The 20,528-nt window shown below is 59.0% G+C and overlaps 2 protein-coding genes across 4 annotated transcripts in view; one reads left to right on the forward strand and one right to left on the reverse strand.

The window, feature by feature from the left end:
• Positions 1–3,875: 3,875 nt before the first annotated feature.
• DFFA (DNA fragmentation factor subunit alpha) lies at positions 3,876–11,444 on the reverse strand. The gene is made up of 6 exons (XM_062190424.1): positions 11,304–11,444; positions 8,385–8,546; positions 6,668–6,810; positions 5,676–5,865; positions 5,367–5,518; positions 3,876–4,751 (listed from the first exon to the last, which is right to left on the reverse strand). The coding sequence occupies exons 1-6, from the start codon at positions 11,413–11,415 to the stop codon at positions 4,539–4,541; spliced, it is 972 nt and encodes a 323-aa protein (XP_062046408.1). The 5' UTR covers positions 11,416–11,444; the 3' UTR covers positions 3,876–4,538.
• Positions 11,445–16,074: 4,630 nt separating this feature from the next.
• The window catches only part of PEX14 (peroxisomal biogenesis factor 14), a 156,511-nt gene continuing 152,057 nt past the window's right edge, over positions 16,075–20,528 (forward strand). For all 3 annotated transcript variants that reach the window (XM_062190425.1, XM_062190426.1, XM_062190427.1), the window contains exon 1: positions 16,075–16,141. In XM_062190425.1, the coding sequence (XP_062046409.1) occupies positions 16,106–16,141 (36 nt within the window). In that variant the 5' untranslated portion in view covers positions 16,075–16,105. The remainder of the gene's footprint in view (positions 16,142–20,528) is intronic.

Raw genomic sequence — 20,528 nt, forward strand, 5'->3', positions numbered from 1 at the left:
CTCGTTTATTACAGTTGGTACAACAGCTTATATAGCCAAGACCAGCCAATCTGATCAAGGGGCGGTCTATACCCCAACCAATCACAGCCTGTTGCCAGGCAGTTTCCAGAGCCATCCAGTCACAGCCTGTCGCCAGGCAGTTTCAAATCCATCCAATCACAGCCTGTCGCCAGGCAGTTTCAAAGCCAGGTGGGTTTCAAAGCCATTCCTGACTAACTGACGCTCGCTTGCCAGTGGCCACCTTGGCATGGCCTTCTCATCCCACTACAGAAGACGGCCCGAGTACTCGGGCCCCTGCCACCCATGTGGGAGACCTGGATGGAGCTCCAGGCTCCTGGCTTTGGCCTGGCCCAGCCCACGCTGTTGTGGCCATTCGGGGAGTGAGCCATCAGATGGAAGATCTAACTCTGCCTTTCAAATAAATCTTAAAACCTGGTGAAGAGACACCACCCTTTCTGGGCGTATTTTGCCGCATGAGTGGGCCGAGGTGTGACTGCTGCTCCACGCCACCAGCACAGTGACGGGGGCGGGGGAGCCAGGTTCCGGCACACCCTCACATTGTGCACCACCCACGAGCTGGATGTTGAAGAGAAGAGCTGAGAGCACTCGGATCAGATCAGAGCGCCACCCGCCAGTCGTCTTGGTGGACGCAAGGCCCTACCCCTGCAGAGCCCAGGCTTGCTCAAGTGTGAAACGAGAGGCGACATCCCAGGCCGTACCGAGCTCACCTGGGGCCCGGAGGCTCCAGGGTGAAGGGCTAGCAAACGCCGATGGCCATCGCTGCCCTCCAGGGGCACCATGGGAGGCTGGGGGGTGCTTCTGGTTGGCTCAGTGACTGGGGGCTGCCGCTGACCTTGGGGTGGGGAGAGTAGGGGAGCGAGGTGCTAGTTCAATACCCAGGAACTACCTGTCCCATATCCTGCATGGCTTTTGCATCGCACTGGGCGTTAAGTGTGTGAGAACCTGTTTAAATGATCTCAGCCTGAAACCTAATTTATATAAACTCAGAGTATTTTCTGCAGCTTTAATGGACCCTGGATTTTCTAGGGATGTAGCTAGGTTGTAAGTCAAGCCTAGGTGGGCAATTTTGTTCAGAACTTCACTGATGATGCTAGGGTACTTGGGTTGGTGATCACCACATACCCGTGCTGGTCTGCGTCTATTAACCCAAGACCCTCAGTGGCTTGTGTCAAACCCTACCTTTTTCCTATACATAAATACGTGTGAACAAGTCTAATGTACAAATTAGGCACAGTAAGAGATTGACAATGGAGCAGGTATGAGCACACTAAACACGCCACTCGAGACGCCCACATCCCATGGTGGAATGCCTGCTCCACTCCCAGCTTCTCAGTAACGTGAGAAGCTTCATTTCTTTATTTGAAAGTCAGAGTTGCAGAGAGAGAGTCAGAGAGAGAGAGAGAGAGAGAATCTTCCACCTGATGGTCCACTCCCCAACTGGCCAGAGCTGCGCCAATCAGAAGCCAGGAGCCAGGAGCCTCCTCCTGGGTCTCTCACGTGGGTGCAGGGCCCAACGACCTGGGACGTCTTCCACTGCCCTCCCGGGCCACAGCAGAGAGCTGGACTGGAAGAGGAGCAGCCGGGACTAGAACCAGGCGCCCATGTGGGATGCCGGTGCCCCAGGCAGAGGATGAACCTACTACGCCATGGCGCTGGCCCCCAAAACATTGTTTTGAAAGATTAAAAAAAGATTAACAGCCGGCGCCATGGCTTAACAGGCTAATCCTCCACCTTGCGGCGCCAGCACACCAGGTTCTAGTCCCGGTCGGGGCACCGGATTCTATCCCGGTTGCCCCTCTTCCAGGCCAGCTCTCTGCTGTGGCCCAGGAAGGCAGTGGAGGATGGTCCAAGTGCTTGGGCCCTGCACCTGCATGGGAGACCAGGAGAAGCACCTGGCTCCTGGCTTCGGATCAGCGAGATGCGCCGGCCGCAGCCGCCATTGGAGGGTGAACCAACGGCAAAAAGGAAGACCTTTCTCTCTCTCTCTCTCTCTCTCTCTCTCTCACTATCCACTCTGCCTGTCAAAAAAAAAAAAAAAAAAAAAAAAAAAAAAGAGAAAGCTATTCCTGCTCTTAAAAAAAAAAAAAAAAAGATTAACAACAGCAATAAAATAATAGTTACATGTTTTTAAAAATTTTTTTAAAAAAGATTTATTTTGAATGAGTTATAGAGAGATCGATCTTCCATCTGCTGCTTCACTCCCCAAATGGAGGCAATGGTCAGCGCTGGGCCAGGCCAAAGCCAGGAGCCAGGAGCTTCAGCCAGGTCTCCCATGTGGGTGGCAGGGGCCTAGGCACTTAGGCCATCCTCCACTGCTTTTCTCAAGCCATTAGCAGGGAGCTGGGTTGGATATGGAGCAGCAGGGACACGAACTGGTGCCCAGATGGGCTGTGGTGTTACCAGTGGTACCTAACCCTCTACGCCACAACACCAGCCCCTAAAGATTTGAGAATCCTCCATCCATGAGTTCACTCCCCCGATGGCCACAACAGCCAGGGCTGGCCAGGCCAAAACCAGGAGCCAGGAGCTTCCTCCGGGTCTCCCACGTGGGTGCAGGGCCCCAGCACTGGGCCGTATTCCGCTGCTGTCTGACGCACGTTAGCGGGGAGCTGGATCGGAAGCACAGCAGCTGGGGGACTTGAACCAGCGCCCACATGGGATGCCGGCGCTGCAGGTGGTGGTTTTATCCGCTACACCTCAATGCCCCCCCCCCCCATTCTCTTAATCTTGCTGTAGTGTACCTACGCTTCTTGTGACGATGTGAGTACGAGGCCTACGTGATGAGAAGTGAGGTGCCCGCCGCAGGCACCACGACATGTCAGGCTACCAGGACAGATCTGGTCACTGGGATGGCTGCCAGCTGACTAGCGGCGGGCAGCACATACAGTGTGGCTGGTGGACCCGGGGTGGGGTCCAGTCCCAGAGGGGAGGAGGTGGGAGACTGCCAGGCATTCCATGTTGCTCAGAGGGTGCACGATGTAAACTTGTGAGCTTCCCATTGCTGGAGTTTCCCATTGGTTGCTGTTGGACCACAGCTCACTGCGGGGAACCAGCACAGAAAGCGAACCCGGAAAGTGAGACCCAGGGCCAGCCGGCACCTGCCCTGGGCATCTGGGGCCTCCAGGAGCCTGTGGCCACGTCCAGATACCGCCGTTTGTGTCACTTTACTGGAAATGATTTTGCTTTTGCTTCTTAAATTTTACCTTGGGGTATCAGATCAACATTTTTGAAAGTGCAAGACAGGTTATCAGCTGTGGCCTGTAATTGGGGGAATGAAGGAGGCATTGTAAAATAACCAGCCAACGGAAAATGGCGAGGCTGCCAGGTGGGAGCCAGTGGGGGAGGCACTGGGCCAAGACCGCCGGACGCATCGGCCCTGCCGGGCGCCCCCGGGCAGGCTCCTTGCTGCTGGTCGTCCTCGCTCCTCCTCCCAGCCAGGCCTTCCTGGTTCCTTTCCTCCCAAGCTGGCAGAGGGAGCAGCGCTCTATTTCCTCTAAGCACGTCGGTGACGGGAGCCCCGCCCCCTGCAGAGGACTGCGCTGTGGTGGCGACAGCGCCAGAACAGCGTGTACAGGAAGGAGGCGTGAAAGCCACAAGGGCCCGCTTTGCGCCCCTGGGCTCTGCGCGGTCGCTCTGATGACCTGATGCCCCTGCTGCTCACATAGAGGATTTGCGACGCTGAGGGAGATGAGCAATGGCGACTCGGACTCCCTGGGGGCCCACGGTCTGCAAGCTTCCTGTTGCCTTTAATCAGATCCGTTACCCTCAGAGACCTGGGTCACAACGCACACCGTCACGTCACCTTCTCTCCCAGCCTCCGTGTGTGAACTTCTGCAGTGCTGTATTTAGTCATTTTTTAAAAAAGATTTATTTATTTATTTGAAAGGCAGAGTTACAGAGAGGCAGAGAGAGAGAGCGAGGGAGAGAGGGAGAGAGGGGAAGATAGAGAGAGAGAGGTCTTCCACCCGCTGGTTCACTTCCCAGATGGCTGCAATGACAGGAGCTGTGCCGATCCGAAGCCAGGAGCCGGGAGCTAGGAGCGAACTCTCGGTCCCCACATGGGTGCAGAGGCCCAAGGACGTGGACCACCTTCTGCTGCTTTCCCAGGTGCATTAGGGAGCTGGATCGGAAGTGGAGCAGCCAGGACTCGAACCAGTGCCCATGTGGGATGCTGGCACTGCAGGCAGTGGCTTTTACCCGCTACGCCACAGCGCCGGCTGAGGTACTGGTTTCTCTTCACTGTTCTTGACAACAGCTCTAACACAGAAGAGAGCGCATGCCAGGAGGTGGCAAACTGCATGCAGCTCTATCATTCAATACAGGGGGAAGGGCACACGTGGAGACCTGGGATAGATTTTTCTGGATGGGTGTCACGCCAGTCTTCCAGCCTGTGCCAAGAGAACACGCTGGAAGGTAAGGGCACAGCTGTGCGGAGGCGGGCCATCGACCTGGCCAAAGGCATTTACCGACAGCAGAGACGAAGGCCCAGGGCTTCCCTCGCGTCCTCTGGGCAGTCGCTACGTGGGGTCTGGCTTGGCTCGCTTGGGCTCCTGGGCTTCCCCGGGCAGGGGGCTCTTCCTTGTTGAAGCAGTCCTGAGAGACCGCAGGCTGTGCACCTGCCGCAGGCGCGCGGCGAGCTCTCGGCCACAGGCCTGCTGCGCGGCTTCCGTCTTCGCCAGGTCCCAGCTCAAAGCGACAGCCAGCGCCGTGGGGTCTTCCTGGGTAACCAGCTGCAGCGAGAACAAGGACCTGAGAACCGCACTCTCGTGTTCTCGTAGGGCAGCACGCGAGGCGGCGTCGGCGTGGGCTGCATCTGCACCTGCAGGCTGGGCTTCTTTCACGGTAAACCGGCCCCGCCTTCACTGACAACACCAACAGCAAAGGATCTTGGGAAGCAGCTCACGGGGAGCGACTGTTGTGTCCTGTGCTCAGAGGCGGCCCGGCCAGCCTCAGGCCAGCCTCAGGTCAGCCGTCTCCCTCCTCTCCACCTCCACCTCCACCAGGGAGGCCCCCGGCACGGGCAGCGGCACCCACCGGGTGGCTTCCCTGGCCCTGATGGCGGCACCGTGTGGGTCTCTTGCAGGCCTCTGTGGGTCGTCTTCAGCCACTAGAACCCCCAGAAGCCTGAGCCCCGCTCCTGCCCCATCAGGTCTAGTCCTGTCCGACTGCCTCGGGCTGCATTCCCGCTTCCCCGTCCCGGGAAGGGAGCCTGTCTGAAGCCGTCCTGCCTCGGTCACGTGAGAGGCCCAGAACGGGCAAGCGGCTGCAGAGCGGAGGGAACCCCCACACACGCTGCTGCCAGGGTGCGGCCCGCTCTGACTTCAGTGGCCCGGGGTCTCGCCCACCTCCAAGTCCCGACTAGATAAGCTCAGCTCTGGAGCAGGTGTCTCCCGCAGCGTGGTGAGGACCCGGCTCGCGAGCGTCAGCTCAGAGGAGGGCTCTCTGCTGACGCCCCTGTCCACGGCATCCGTCTCCTCGCTGAAGGCAGCTCTGGTCTCTGTGAGGCAGACGGGGGACGGGGATCAGCACCCGGCCTAGTCACACAGCCACACAACCACCCATACCCACGCGGCCCATCAGGCAGGAGACCGGAGCCCCGCATCCCAGTGGCGCACAGCCGCCCCGGGTTCAGGCACGCCCTCGCAGAGTCCTACCTTCCCGCTGCGACAAGACGCTGCCCTCCTTCTCCAGGGCCTGCAGGTAAAGCCCCAGGAGCTGCCTGGACTGGCGGGCCTCCTCCCGCTGGTCAAGCACCTGCTGCAGCGTGCCCTGGAGGCCCTGCACGGCGGCGTGGCTCTGGCCCAGCTCCTGCGCCAGCTCTGAGCACGGAGCGTCAATGAGCACCTGAAGGGCAAACACAGACTCTCAGAAACCGGCAAGGCCCTCCCAGACGCGGTGCTCTGGCGCCCGCGAGCGCCCCAGTCACGGCCATGGCTGGCTGGGAGGCGAGAGAAGCGGGCGGTTTTTCCAACTTCCTGCTAGTACAGAAGTGGGGAAAGTGATGCCCGCTGCCCACTACAAACGCAGCAGCACAGAACATGACGGAGAGAGAGCTGGGGGCCGGGGCCGAGCACCGAACCCACCACTCCTAGGCGGGGTGAGCCTCTCCCTGCACCTTAACCGCCAGGCCGAACGCCCGCCCCATTCGGCATCAGTTTTTGTGCAGGTAATATGAGCACATTCCCAAGGTGTACCATCTGAGAGGCCTGGACCTCGTGAGAGCTCTCGGCATCACTCTTGTTTACAGAGGAGGAAAGGTTTACAGGGTGCAGGCTCCCTCGGAGCTGACACTGTGCCCGGCTGTGCAGCACGGCGCCCTGGTACATACCCAGAACCATGCCAGGCACACGCAGCACCTCAGGAAGTACTTTTTGAATGAAAACACACAGTTCCAGCCCATTTTCCTGGACAGGGTACACAGCAGAGAAGCAGTGCTGCGGCTGGGATGACCCCAGACCCTCGCCGCTCTCCACTTCTCAGCGGCACGGCCTCCACCCTGGGTCTCTGCACCTGGATCTGAAAGCCACGGGCGACTCTGACGCATGGAAAGGCTGACGGCGCGGCAGCGTCACTGGAGTTTGAGAATCAAGATCAATCACGGAGCGAGGGACCCCGCGGGAGGCAGGGCGGTGTGGGCGCGGCTTACTTGGAGGTGCTCCTCTGACAGCAGGACGATGCCGGCCAGGTCTTCTCTCAGCTGCCTGGCCACGTTCTTCCACGTGGGCCCTGCCCCGCTGTCGGTCTCATCGGCATCAAAGGACTCTTGGGAAATCCACGCCGTCCCTCCGTCTGCAGTGGGAGAAACGCCGGTCACGGCCAGGACGGCCTGGGGCGCGGCTCTGCCCCCCCCTCCCCCCCAGCCTGGCGAGGTCGGCTCGCGTCTGCTGGCAGGGAGAATTTCAGTGATAAAGGAAGCCCCTCTGCACGAGGATCACGGAGCGCAGGCAAGCCAGCGCTCGCCAGGACCTCCACTGTCCCTCCTCCACCTCCAGTCCACGTGTGTGCAATGGTGGCTCTGCACGCTTCTGTGGAAGGAGGACACTGAAGCCCAGTGTGGGAGCAGGGTTGTGTGCACGCACGATCCCACCACACTTCCTTTTTGGTTGAGTTTTTTTTTTTTTTTTTTTGGAGTGGATAGTGAGAGAGAGAGAGAGAGAGAGAGAGAGAGGGAGAGAGAAAGGTCTTCCTTGTTGCCGTTGGTTCTTGGTTGAGTTTTGATAGCCTAAGTGGGCTGGTGCTGCAGCTCACTTGGCTAATCCTCTGCCTGCGGCACCAGCACCCCAGGTTCTAGTCCCAGTTGGGGTGCCAGATTCTGTCCCAGTTGCTCCTCTTCCAGTCCAGCTCTCTGCTGTGGCCTGGGAGTGCAGTGGAGGATGGCCCAAGTGCTTGGGCCTTGCATCCATGTGGGAGACCAGGAGGAAGCACCTGGCTCCTGGCTTTGGATTGGCACAGCGCGCCGGCCATAGTGGCCTCTTGGGGGGTGAACCAACGGAAGGAAGACCTTTCTCTCTCTAACTCTGCCAGTCAAAAAAAAAAAAAAAAAAAAAAAAAAGATAGCCTAAGTGTTGTACGTTTGTATCCAAAAAATAATCTCTCAACCAGCACAGCTCTAGTGCTCAGGTCTGGCCCCGAGCTCAGCGGTGGGGCTCTGGTGGGGCTGCAGCACCGCCCGCGGTCCCTGGGGCTGAGAGTGACTGGGAAGAGCTGCTGGCTCCCCCGGCAGCCGTGTAGTCTGCAGCGCTGTGACCCCGATCGTCAGTGTCCGCTGCCTCTGTGTCACCAGTGGTGACAAAGGTGATGATCACCGTGACAGGCAGCACATGGAGCCCTCCTGGTGCAGGTAAGAGCTGAGCACTTCCTGTCGGTGGTCCTCAGCCAGAGGCAGCTCTGTGCCCGGGGAGACCTGTGACAGGCTCAGGAGACACTCTTGGTAGTCAGCGTTCGGGCAGGGAGTGGATGTCACCACGCACCCTGTGACACAGAGCAGCCCTGCACAACAGAGCCTGCTCCAGGCCCAGTGTCGGCGGCATCACCGGAAGGCTGCTTCCACATGGCTCACAGCAGCCGGGGAGGCGCCAAGAGGTCACGTGACTCGCCCAGGGCTGCCTGGTGGCTCAGATCCTGTGGCACTGGCGGCCCCGCCACGTGGCATCGTAGCCCCTGGCAGGCTGGGCCAGGAACTGGGCAGAGGCCTCACCCATCTTTACCCCAGGACTCCGCCCCGCCCGGCACACAGAGGTCTCAGCGAATGGCTGCTGCGCCCGTGCTTGGACAGCCAGAGGAGCAGCACCCTGCGCCTGTGCAGTAAGGCGATGAAGTGAATCGTGACGGGTGCCGTACTGCAGCTGGCCCGCGCTTCTTACCTGAATTGCTGTACGTCCACTTCTCGTTACTGGCCAAGGCCACCAACTTAGTGTTGGAAGGCAGACACAGGAAGTAGTCGTCATCGTCCACGATGGTGCCGTCCTCTGCCAGGACCAGGGTGACCGGTGTCAGGGACTCATCGATGCCCAGAAGGTCACAGGCTGAGGAGAACAGATCACTTGACAAATACGCACCAGAGAATTCCACGTCTCCCTGCACCCTCAGTCCGGAGGCTCCCAGAGAGCCAGGCAGAATTCCCGACAGGAGACAGCAACCCCACGTACAGGCATGAACTGTAGGCACATGTGACACCATGTGCCTGGGGCTGTTCTGTGTGCTCCTGGCACTGGATCTTCCAACAGTCCCATGAGGTGGGCGCTGCTACTGTTCCCACTTTACAGATGAACCCCAGGCTCAGAGAGGTCTAGGTAACTTGTCTGAGATCACACGGTTTGAAAGAGCCAAGACCTGGGGCCAGCGCCGTGGCTCACTTGGTTAATCCTCCACCTGCGGTGCCAGCATCCCATATGGGCACCGGGTTCTAGTCCCAGTTGCTCCTCTTCCAGTCCCGCTCTCTGCTGTGGCCCGGGAGTGCAGTGGAGGATGGCCCAGTGCTTGGGCCCTGCACCCCATGGGAGACCAGGAGGAAGCACCTGGCTCCTGGCTTTGGATCAGCGCAGAGCGCTGGCTGTAGCGGCCATTTGGGGGGTGAACCAACGGAAGGAAGACCTTTCTCTCTGTCTCTCTCTCTCTCACTGTCTGTAACTCTACCTGTCAAATAAATTAAAAAAAAAAAAAAATCCTTTAAAAAAAAAAAAGAAAGAAAGCGGCAGGCCTGGGACTTAAACCCCACCTGGCTCCTGCAAATGTGCTTCCCAGAGCGACCGTGCACCGAGGAAGCATTCAAGTCCTTCCGCGAATGAGCGACCAGAGGCTCATTTATCCTCACTTACTTTCTTTGGATAAAGAATTTGTTGCTGTGAGCGAATACGACTTGCAAATTATTTGAATACATCATGTGGGTTAAATGTCAAAAAAAGGAGGGGGGAGGCACTGTGGCAGAGTGGGCAAAGCTGCTCCCTGCGACTCCGGCATCCTATATGGACATCGGTTCGAGTCCTGGTTGCTCCACTTCCAATTCAGCTGTTTGCTAAATGGCTGGGAAAAGCAGCAGAGGATGGCCCAAGTGCTTGGGCTGCTGCAGCACGTCGGAGGCCCAGATGAAGCTCCTGGCTGCTGCAGCCACCCGGGGAGTGAAGCAGCAGATGGAAGCTCTCCGCTCTCTCTCTCTCTGCCACCCCTCCACCCCGTGTAAGTCTTTCAAATCAATCAATCTTAAAACCGGGGGCTGGGCATGAAAGAACGACGTTTTGTCCTTTGTAGCATTTTCCTTTGCAGTTTTTTTTTTTTTTAAGATTTTTTATTTATTTATTTGACAGGTAGAGTTAAAGGCAGTGAGATGGAGAGACAGAGAGAAAGGTCTTCTTTCCGTTGGTTCACCCCCAAATGGCCGCTGCGGCCGGCGCTGCGCTGATCCGAAGCCACAGCGCCGGCCCATGCTTTGCAGGTTTTCTCAGCTACAGAAAAGCGGACGTGAGGTCCAGCTCCTATCATTCTCATCACCGCTGGGCAGCAGGCTTTGTCCACGACAGGGCTGTGACGGCTCACGGGCTGGAGTAAGCACAAGTGGCCGAGACCACCAATGTCCATCGGCCATGCTGCCCACCACCCGACAGCACAGCAAGCCTGGGCAGGCCTCCGTGCCAAGCGCACCCAGCCAAAGCCCCGAGTGGCACAGCTCCTTCGGCTAATTTGCTGCTACGGGCTAGCACCTGCACACCGTCCGGGCATACTTCATTTTAGAGTCCCGCAACGTCTGAAGCAGGGCTGGAAATATCCGCTCTGCCAAGGGCAAAACCGGGCGCCGAGGTCCAGCAGCCCGGGGTGCGGCTCGGCGCCTCTCCCGGCCCACGGCCGAGCCTCCGGGGCCACGGTCGAGCCTCCGGTCCACGGCCGAGCCTCCCGGCCCACGGCCGAGCCTCCGGGGCCACGGCCGAGCCTCCCGGCCCACGGTCGAGCCTCCGGTCCACGGCCGAGCCTCCCGGCCCACGGCCGAGCCTCCGGGGCCACGGCCGAGCCTCCGGGGCCACGGTCGAGCCTCCGGGGCCACGGCCGAGCCTCCCGGCCCACGGTCGAGCCTCCGGGCCCACGGCCGAGCCTCCCGGGCCACGGTCGAGCCTCCAGGCCCACGGCCGAGCCTCCCGGGCCACGGCCGAGCCTCCCGGGCCACGGTCGAGCCTCCAGGCCCACGGCCGAGCCTCCCGGCCCACGGCCGAGCCTCCCGGCCCACGGCCGAGCCTCCCGGCCCACGGTCGAGCCTCCGGGCCCACGGCCGAGCCTCCCGGGCCACGGCCGGGCCTCCCGGGCCACGGTCGAGCCTCCGGGCCCACGGCCGAGCCTCCCGGGCCACGGCCGAGCCTCCCGGGCCACGGTCGAGCCTCCAGGCCCACGATCGAGCCTCCGGTCCACGGCCGAGCCTCCCGGCCCACGGCCGAGCCTCCCGGGCCACGGTCGAGCCTCCCGGCCCACGGCCGAGCCTCCCGGGCCACGGTCGAGCCTCCCGGTCCACGGCCGAGCCTCCAGGCCGCCGGGGACAGCACCAGCCGAGTGGCCGGAGCGGCCGGAGCACACCCCGAGGCTCGCCTGGGCCCCGAATCTAAACCGTTACCGGCAGGGCGCTAACTGGAGCCTTCTGTTCCCGCACACGAGCCGCGGCCAGGAGCTCGCCACGCTCGCACCGCGCGCTCGTGTTTCCAGGCTCCGCCCGAGCTCCAGAGCTCCGAGAACCTCCAGGCCGTCTCCCGCCCGCCCCGCCTCGCCCCGCCGGACCCCCGCCCCGGCCCGGCCCCCGCGCCGACCCTTGCTCCGCAGCTCCTCCAGGCATGAGGCCGCCACGCCGTACTGCTCCCGGCTGTGGTTGCGGCGCAACAGGCAAGGCTTTAGAGGCCGCATCTCGCCGTGGACCTCCATCCTTCCCTAGGTTGGGACTCGGCGACTCCCAGAAGCCTCGGGCGGCTCTCCCGCGGCCTGCCGGGAGATGTAGTTCTCCGCAGCAAATCAGGCGTGAGGCCAAAGGCACGCCGGGAAGTGTAGTTTCAGTGGCTTCCTAGGGCATGCCGGGAGCTGTAGTCTCTGGGTTCAGGGCTGACTTGGTCCGGCGGCGCGGTGCAGCTCCCGCGCCGGCTTCTGACTACATTCAGGAGCCTCAACGGCACGTTCACGCGTGGGTCGGTAGCGACGGGCTGTGCGTTTTGAAGCACGTGCGTGTCTGTTCCCTGGGATTGTGGAGCACGTCTGTCTGCATACGTGCACGCGTAGTGGTTACAGAGGCTCAGTGAAGGATCTGTAGGCCCTGGCTTCGGGCTGGTGTGAAGGAAGCCGAATTTACTTAAATTTCCTAAAGGTTTACTTATTTATTATTTGAAAGGCAGAGTTATGCAGAGGCAGGGAGAGAGAGAGAGAGAGAGAGAGAGAGAGAGGTCTTCCATCCTCTGGTTCACTCCCCAGGTGGCCGCAGCAGCCGGAGCTGCGCCGATCCGAAGCCAGGAGCCAGGAGCTTCTTCCAGGTCTCTCACGTGGGTGCAGGGGCCCAAGGACTTGGGCCATCTTCTGCTGCGTTCCCGGGCCATAGCAGAGAGCTAGATCAGAATTGGAGCAGCCGGGTCTTGAACCGGCACCCATATGGGATGGTGGCGCTGCAGGCAGAGGATTAACCTACAGCGCCACGGCTCCCGACCCCCGTAAATACAATTACAGGAGCCCATAAGCTCCTACACGAGGCCTCGACAGACCAGCAGAACATCAAAATGGAGTCTCTCAACCTCAGCTTTTACAACGCCAAGCTGGAACTAATTTATCTGACCTCCGACAAAATTAGGATTAGCGGTGACAGTCCTATTTCTCAATCTTTACCAAAAAAGTGCAATTTGAAAGTAACCTGGTTTTAGCCAATTGGCCACTTTTCCATCATTCTGTCTCCCTGTCCCTGTACGGTAAGGAAAGTAACTTTGAAAAGACCAATCTGCTTTTTTTTGTTTGTTTCTGCTTTTTTCAGCTCTTTTCTGTCTACAGACCCAACATCTCTGCTTCGCTCATTGAAACATTGTGGAATGAAGTGTCCCCTGATCCTAAACTCAAAAATCAGGCCAAGTAAGATCACTGGACTAAGTTAGAATTTTTCCCCTGGGCAATATCACATAAACAGTAAGGTCTCAAATCAGTCAGAGAAGAGTGATCCACGCCTGGAAGCTGTTCAGGTGCAGCTCCACAACACTTACCTTGATTTTGTTTTCTTTTTTTTTTTTTTTTTTTGACAGGCAGAGTGGACAGTGAGAGAGAGACAGAGAGAAAGGTCTTCCTTTTGCCGTTGGTTTACCCTCCAATGGCCGCCGCGGCTGGCGCGCTGCGGCCGGCACACCGCGCCGATCCGATGGCAGGAGCCAGGTGCTATCCTGGTCTCCCATGGGGTGCAGGGCCCAAGCACTTGGGCCATCCTCCACTGCACTCCCTGGCCACAGCAGAGAGCTGGCCTGGAAGAGGGGCAACCGGGACAGAATCCGGTGCCCCGACCGGGACTAGAACCCGGTGTGCCGGCGCCGCAAGGCGGAGGATTAGCCTATTGAGCGAGCCGCGGTGCCGGCGATTTTGTTTTCTTTTAAAGATTGGTGTGTTTGAAGGGCAGAGTGACAGAGGCCTTCCATCCGCTGGCCCACTCCCTGAATGCCCACAACAGCCAGGGTTGCACCAGTCTGGAGCCAGGAACTCCAATCTGGTCCCCGACGTGGGTGGCACAGACCCAAGCACTTGGGCCATCGTCTACACCTCCCAGGTGCATTAGCAGGGAGCTGGATTAGGAGCAGAGTGGGTGGGGTCAGAACCAGCCTCTCTGATTTGGGATGGAGGGGTCCCAAGTGGTGGCTTAACCTACTGCGTCACAATGCCTGCTTTCATCCTTGTTTTAATAGTTTTTTTTTTTTAATTTATTTGAAAGTCAGAATTACAGATGGCGGGGAGTGGGGGGAGACAGAGAGACAGAGAGAGAAGAGATAGATCTTCCACCCACTGGTTCACTCCCCAGATGGCCACAACAGCCAGGACTGAACTGAACAGAAGCTGGGAACTTCTGGGTCTTCCACGTGGGTGCAGGGGCCCAGACACCTGGGCCTTCCTCCTCTGCTTTTCCCAGGCCATTAGCAGGGAACTGAATCAGAAGTGGAGCAGCCGGGACTGAGACCAGCACCCACGTGGGATGCTGGCGACTCAGCAGGAGGCTTTACCCGCTACGCCAGTATTGGCCCCAATGCTGCTGTTTAAAACACAGAGGAGTCTCTGTTTCTTCCTCCTTAAAAACTAACACTTAAGATGACAAACAATTTTTAAAAATATCAAAAAGCTTCCTGGCTTAAAGGGGGGCCATTTAATGTAAGTTGGAAACAGCTGTCCATGTTCACGTTCTTATTTTGTTTATAAAAATGCAGGTGAGGGGTCAGACAGTACCTCGATCAAGGTGTAGCCATTTAAGCCATATTGGTGGGCGGAATTGTTAATGAAGACAACTTCTGAGTACTCCAAATTGATCTAGAAACACTACAGTTATGAACTGATACTTCTAGCTTATGCATCCTTTTTCACATAATTTCCTATTGAGTTTAAAATATGTCTATGGGGCCTGTGCTGGCGTAGCAGGTAAAGCTGCTGCGTGCAGCGCCCACATCCCATGTGGGTGCCAGTTCGAGTCCCGGCTGCTCCTCTTCCCATCCAGCTCTCTGCCATGGCTTGGGAAAGCAGCAGAAAATGACCCAAGTCCTTGGGCCCCTGCACCCACGTGGGAGACCTGGAAGACGCTCCTGGTTCCTGGCTTTGGACCAGCCCAGCTCTGGCCCTTGTGGCTATCTGGGGAGTGAACCAGCATTGGAAGATCTCTGTCTCTTCCATTCTCTTTCACTCTGTAACTCTGCCTTTCAAATAAATAAATCTTAAAAAAAAAAACAAAAAACAAAAAACAAAAAACAACTAACAGTCTAACCACTGTGAAGTAATGAGCGTTAGTGGAGGACTCTTTCCACCAAAAGGCCCCTCTTCTGTGTTCTCCTAACAGAGCCCACATGTGACCACGGTGGGTGCCCCTGTGACCACGGTGGGAGCACTTGTACCAGGCTGGGCGCCCCTGTGAGCAGGGTGGGTGCCCCTGTGACCACGGTGGGAGCACCTATGACCAGGGTGGGTGCCCTGTGAGCAGGGTGGGTGCCCCTGTGACCTGGGTGGGTGCCCTGTGAGCAGGGTGGGAGCCCCTGTGACCAGGGTGGGTGCCCCTGTGACCAGGGTGGGCACCCCTGTGATCGGACAGGGTGTACCTGTACCAGGGTGGGAGCCCCTGTGACCTGGGTGGGAGCCCCTGTGACCAGGGTGGGTGCCCTGTGACCAGGGTGGGAGCCCCTGTGACCTGGGTGGGTGCCCCTGTGACCAGGGTGGGTGCCCTGTGACCAGGGTGGGAGCCCCTGTGACCAGGGTGGGTGCCCTGTGACCAGGGTGGGAGCCCCTGTGACCTGGGTGGGTGCCCCTGTGACCAGGGTGGGAGCACCTGTGAGCAGGGTGGGAGCCCCTGTGACCAGGGTGGGCGCCCCTGTGACCTGGGTGGGTGCCCCTGAGGGTGGGTGCCCCTGTGACCATGGTGGGAGCCCCTGTGAGCAGGGTAGGAGCACCTGTGACCATGGTGGGAGCCCCTGTGAGCAGGGTGGGCACCCCTGTGATCAGGCAGGGTGCACCTGTGAGCAGGGTGGGAGCACCTGTGACCAGGGTAGCAGCACCTGTGACCAGGGTGGGCGCCCCTGTGACCTTGGTGGGTGCCCTGTGAGCAGGGTGGGAGCCCCTGTGACCTGGGTGGGAGCCCCTGTGACCAGGGTGGGTGCCCCTGAGGGTGGGTGCACCTGTGACCTGGGTGGGCGCCCCTGTGATCAGGCAGGGTGCACCTGTGACCAGGGTGGGCGCCCCTGTGACCTTGGTGGGTGCCCTGTGAGCAGGGTGGGAGCCCCTGTGACCTGGGTGGGTGCCCCTGTGACGAGGGTGGGCGCCCCTGAGGGTGGGTGCACCTGTGACCTGGGTGGGCGCCCCTGTGAGCAGGGTGGGTGCCCCTGTGAGCAGGGTGGGCGCCCCTGAGGGGGGGTGCACCTGTACCAGGCGGGGAGCCCCTGTGACCAGGGCGCACCTGTACCAGGCTGGGCGCTTGTTTGGCCTGGACTGGGGAGCGGGGTTGGGTGCACCTGTACCAGGCGGGGAGCCCCTGTGACCGGGCAGGGCGCACCTGTACCAGGCTGGTTTGGCCTGGACTGGGGAGCGGGGTTGGGACTCGGGCCGTTTTATTTCTAGCGTCCACCGAAGTTCCTGGTGAACAGTAGCCACTTAGTGAACTGTACTGAACTGAATGCTTAAAGTTAATTTTTACCTTTCTTAAATACGTCCTGAGTGCCCCATTGCATCCTGGCACCGCGTGGGGACGGGCAACGATTTAATTAACAATGCACACGCAGCGATACAAAAAGGAGCCAGACTTTGAATCGCCCCCATCGACAGGCTCGGCTCCGGCTGCTTTAGTCTGGGCGGGAGCGAGGGTGCTTGGGAGAAACCTCGCCCCTCGGCGATAGATTAGTCAGGCCTCGGAAAGATGGCGTCCTCGGAGCAGACCGAGCAGCCGGGCCAGGTAAGGGGAGTGAGCCTCCCTCGCCGTGGCGGCGGGGGCCGCGGCTGGAGAGGGCGTTCGGGGCGCGGCTGGGAGCCAGCTGGGGCCCCCGGAGTCCCCGAAGCCGGCGTCCCCGACTTCGCGTCCCCCTGCGAGCCCCGCCCCTCCGCCAGCCCTCCCCGCCCGGCCCCTCCCCCGGCGACCCCTGGTGACCACCGTCCGGAGCCGCGGCCTGGGGGGCTCGGGCGCGCCTGCGGGCTCCCGCTTCCCACTCGCAGGTTCCTCCAGGCCAGTTCGTGCGTGGCGGGCGGGAGGCGGGCCGCGTGGGCAGCTGCCGCCTGGAGCTGCGGAGGGGCCCTGCGGGAGGCGAGGGCGTGGGGGGGGGTGTCCGGTCGCTCGGGCTGTCCCCCGACCAGCGAGGGGCAGGGGTCCCGCTCTCCCGCGGGGGCGGCCCCTCTGCGAGTCCCTCTCCGAGTTGTAGGGTCGGAGCTAAGCGCGGACCTCCGCGGAGGAGCCGTCCCAGCCGGCGTGGGTGTGGGCTTCTTGGCCAAGGGCTGCCCCCCGGCCTTGGAGCCGCGTGGACGCCGTGCACCTGCCGCCGCGAAGTGCGGACGGCACAGCTTCGAGGGGGCGTCCGGGCCCGAGGTGGGAGGAGCGGGCGGACGCAGCCTGGCACCCCGGGGTCAGATCTCGGTCATTGTCGCCCTTCGTGCTTGCTGCAGCCTCTACGCAGGACTTTGGCAGGACTGGGGTCTGCGCGGAGCTAACTGCGCTCCCTCGCGCTTGGGTTTGGACCCGCGCGCGTGCGTGACTGCCCCGGGTCCGCCGAGTGCCCGAGGACTCCGCGGAAAATGGAATTAAATAGCGCACCCGTCCCGCGAACTTTTCGGAGGGGCCGTGAATGTCTGTCTTAGGAGTAGACCGATGAGGAAGAACCTGGTTCCCACTTGGGGCCACCCCTTCCCTGTCCCCTCTCGAATTTTCAGGACTTTGCCAGTCTCTCTTCCTCCCCGGGCAGCAGACCAGGAGTTAGTGCTTCGCAGCCGCCTGTCTCTCCGGGATGAGTCTGCCCAGGAGCTGAGGTCCCCGGATGGCTTCCCCGGCGCCGTGAAGACTCAGGCAGATGGCCCTGTCCTAAGATCTGGGGAATTTCTTGGACTGATTCTCGCCTCCTCACTGTCCAAAGCGCTGGAGTTGGGGGAGTGTCTGCCTTCCTCTCTCTCTTTTTTTAAAGATTTATCTTACTTACTTGACAGGCAGAGTTAGAGAGGTAGAGGCAGAGGGGAAGAGAGAGAGAGAGGTCTTCCATCTGCTGATTCACTCCCCAAGTGGCCGCAGGGCCCAGAGCCGGGGCAGAGCCAGGAGCTTCTTCTGGGTCTCCACGTGGAGGCAGGGGCCCAAGGACCTGGGCCATCCTTGGCCGTTTTCCCAGGCACATCAGCTGGGAGCTGGATTGGAAGTGGAGCAGCTGGGATGAGAACCAGCACCCATATGGGATGCTGGCGCTGCAGGCCAGGGCTTTAACCCGCTGTGCCACAGCACCCCCCCCCCCAAATACTGAGGCTTCTCCGGGCCTGGGGCTCCTCCCGGTGTTCTGTGTTGTGATGTCCATGGCCTCGTCCCTCAGTCTTTTAGGACATAAAATGAGTCAGTGTTGTCGCTTGGCTCCGCTGTTGTACCCAGGGATTCCTTTGGGGTCTGGAAATTGCCCTCTCTGAATGGCTGGAAATGGATGTGCGGCCCCTGTGAGGCATGGCTGCCTCTCCGGTTCTCAGCCCTGCCCGGCCTTTGCCCTCCTTTCTCAAGCTGGTAGAGCTGGGATTGCATCAGAATTGCTGATGGCCCCGGGAGAAACTGAACTCTTCACGCCAGTGTCTGTCACCGTCCAACCGTGAGCCGCAAAGACTGGACTCCTCACGCCAGAGTCGGCCACCGTCCAGCCGGGAGCCACAAAGACGTGCTTTTTAAGTGGCTGGTGCTTTTCTGCAGTTGCGTGTCACTTTGTGCCCTGATCAGCCCATTTCTCCAGTCCAGGTGTAGTGAGATGGAATCATTGCCCCAAAGTTGGTTTGTGTCTGAGGGCCTGTAGGGCTGAGCCTGTGCTGTGTGTCTCACTGGAACTTTGAGAGTTGCCCATGTGGCGACAGTCTCCAGTTTCAGAAGATTAAAGGTTAAGAGTGAGAGAGAGAAGGACTCTTCGGTTGAGAGGCAGTGTCAGGGGTTGCAAGTGTAGGCTCTGACGCCAGTGCCTCTGGCTTGGAGCCCTACTCCGCTACTTAGCTGTGTGAACTTGGAGATGGCCCATATGGAGATGGGCCTTAGTTTCTTCATTTGTAGAATAGAACAGTACTAGAGCCTGTCTCATAGGGTTGCTCTGAGGATTAAATCAACTGATGTATGTAACAGTGCTTAGAACCATGCCAGACAAAGTATGGTGTCTGTCATTGTTATTCCACCTAAGAAACTCTAGATTTGCACTCACAAATGGACCTAAGCCTTTCCGTAAGTTCTTCCTTTTTTTTTTTTTTTTTTTAAAGATCTATTTATTTTACTTGAAAGAGTTGCACAGAGAGTAGAGGCAGAGAGGGAGGTCTTCCACCCGCTGGTTCACTCCCCAGTTGTCCGTAACAGCTGGAGCTGCACCGATCCAAAGCCAGGAGCCAGGAGCTTCCTCCAGGTCTCCCACGTGGGTGCAGGGGCCCAAGGACTTGGGCCATCCTCTACTGCTTTCCCAGGCCATAGCAGAGAGCTGGATTGGAAGTAGAGCAGCCGGGTCTCAAACTGGCACCCAAAAATGGGATGCCGGCGCTTCAGGCCAGGGTGTTAACCTGCTGTGCCACAGTGCCGCCCCCCCCCCCCTTTTTTTTTAAAGATTATTTATTTGAAAGAGTTGGAGAGAGAGAGGGAGGGAGGAGGGAGGGATGGAGAAAGGGATAGACAGACCGGCGCCGTGGCTCACTAGGCTAATCCTCCGCCTAGCGGCGCCGGCACACCGGGTTCTAGTCCCGGTCGGGGCGCCGGATTCTGTCCCGGTTGCCCCTCTTCCAGGCCAGCTCTCTGCTGTGGCCAGGGAGTGCAGTGGAGGATGGCCCAAGTGCTTGGGCCCTGCACCCCATGGGAGACCAGGAGAAGCACCTGGCTCCTGCCATCGGATCAGCACGGTGCGCCGGCCGCAGCACGCCTACCACGGTGGCCATTGGAGGGTGAACCAACGGCAAAGGAAGACCTTTCTCTCTGTCTCTCTCTCTCACTGTCCACTCTGCCTGTCAAAAACAAAAAAAAAATAAATAAAATAAAAAATTAAAAAAAAAGAAAGGGATAGACAGATCTTCCAACGGCTGGTTTCCTCCCCAAGTGACCACAATGGCCAGGGCCAGGCCAGGCTGAAGATAGGAGCCAGGAGCTTCGTCTACATCTCCCACATGGGTGCAAGGGCCCAGTACTTGGGCCATCTGCTGCTGCTTCCCTAGGCCATTGACACGGAGCTGGATCGGAAGGAGAGCAGCTGGGACATGGACTGGCACCCATATGGGATGCGGGCATCCCAGATGGCAGCTTTACCTGCTGCACCACAATGCCAGCTCCTCCGTAAGTTCTATTGCAACATCTCTCGGGGTATGATTTAAAAAAAAAAAAAAAATATATTTGAAAGGCAGGGCAACAGAGAGAGAGGGGAAGATCTTTTAGTCCCTTGTTTGAAACTGTAAATGGCCACAACAGCAAGATCTGGGCCAGGCAGAAGCCAGGAACTGGAAACACGATCCATGTCTCCCAGGTCTCGATCCAGGTGGCAGGGGCCCAAGTACCCAGGCCATCCACTGCCTTTCTAAGTATGTTAGCAGGAAGTCGATCCCAGGTGGATCCGAAGTGCAGTGGCTGGGACTCAAACTGTCACTTTAATATGGGATGCTGGCATTACCTGGACCTGTTGTGCTACAATGCCAGCCCCTAGCATATGATATTTTTAATATGTTAACCACTAGTCTAGTCAAGTAGGCTAGTTAAATTGTTCTTTTATTTAATCTGAAGTAATTTAAATTTTAAAGGACAGGCCGGCACTGTGGTGCAGTGGGTTAAAGCCCTGGCCTACAGTGCCAGCATCCCATATGGATGCCGGTTCAAGTCCCAGCTGCTCCTCTTCCAATCCAGCTCCCTGCTCATGTGCCTGGGAAGGCAGCAGAGGATGGCCCAAGTCCTTGGACCCCTGCGCCTACATGGGAGACCTGGAAGAAGCTCCTTGCTCCTGGCTTCGGATCAGCTCATCTCCGGCTGTTGTGGCCATTTGGGGAGTGAACCAGTGGATGAAGGACCTGTCTGTCTTTCTCTCTACCTCTTTCTGTAAATCTGTCTTTCAAATAAATAAAATAAATCTTTTAAAAAAATTTAAAGGAATACCTCAAATGCTGGT

Source organism: Lepus europaeus, chromosome 5, assembly GCF_033115175.1.
Source record: "Lepus europaeus isolate LE1 chromosome 5, mLepTim1.pri, whole genome shotgun sequence".
In the NCBI taxonomy this organism is placed as follows: Eukaryota; Metazoa; Chordata; class Mammalia; order Lagomorpha; family Leporidae; genus Lepus; species Lepus europaeus.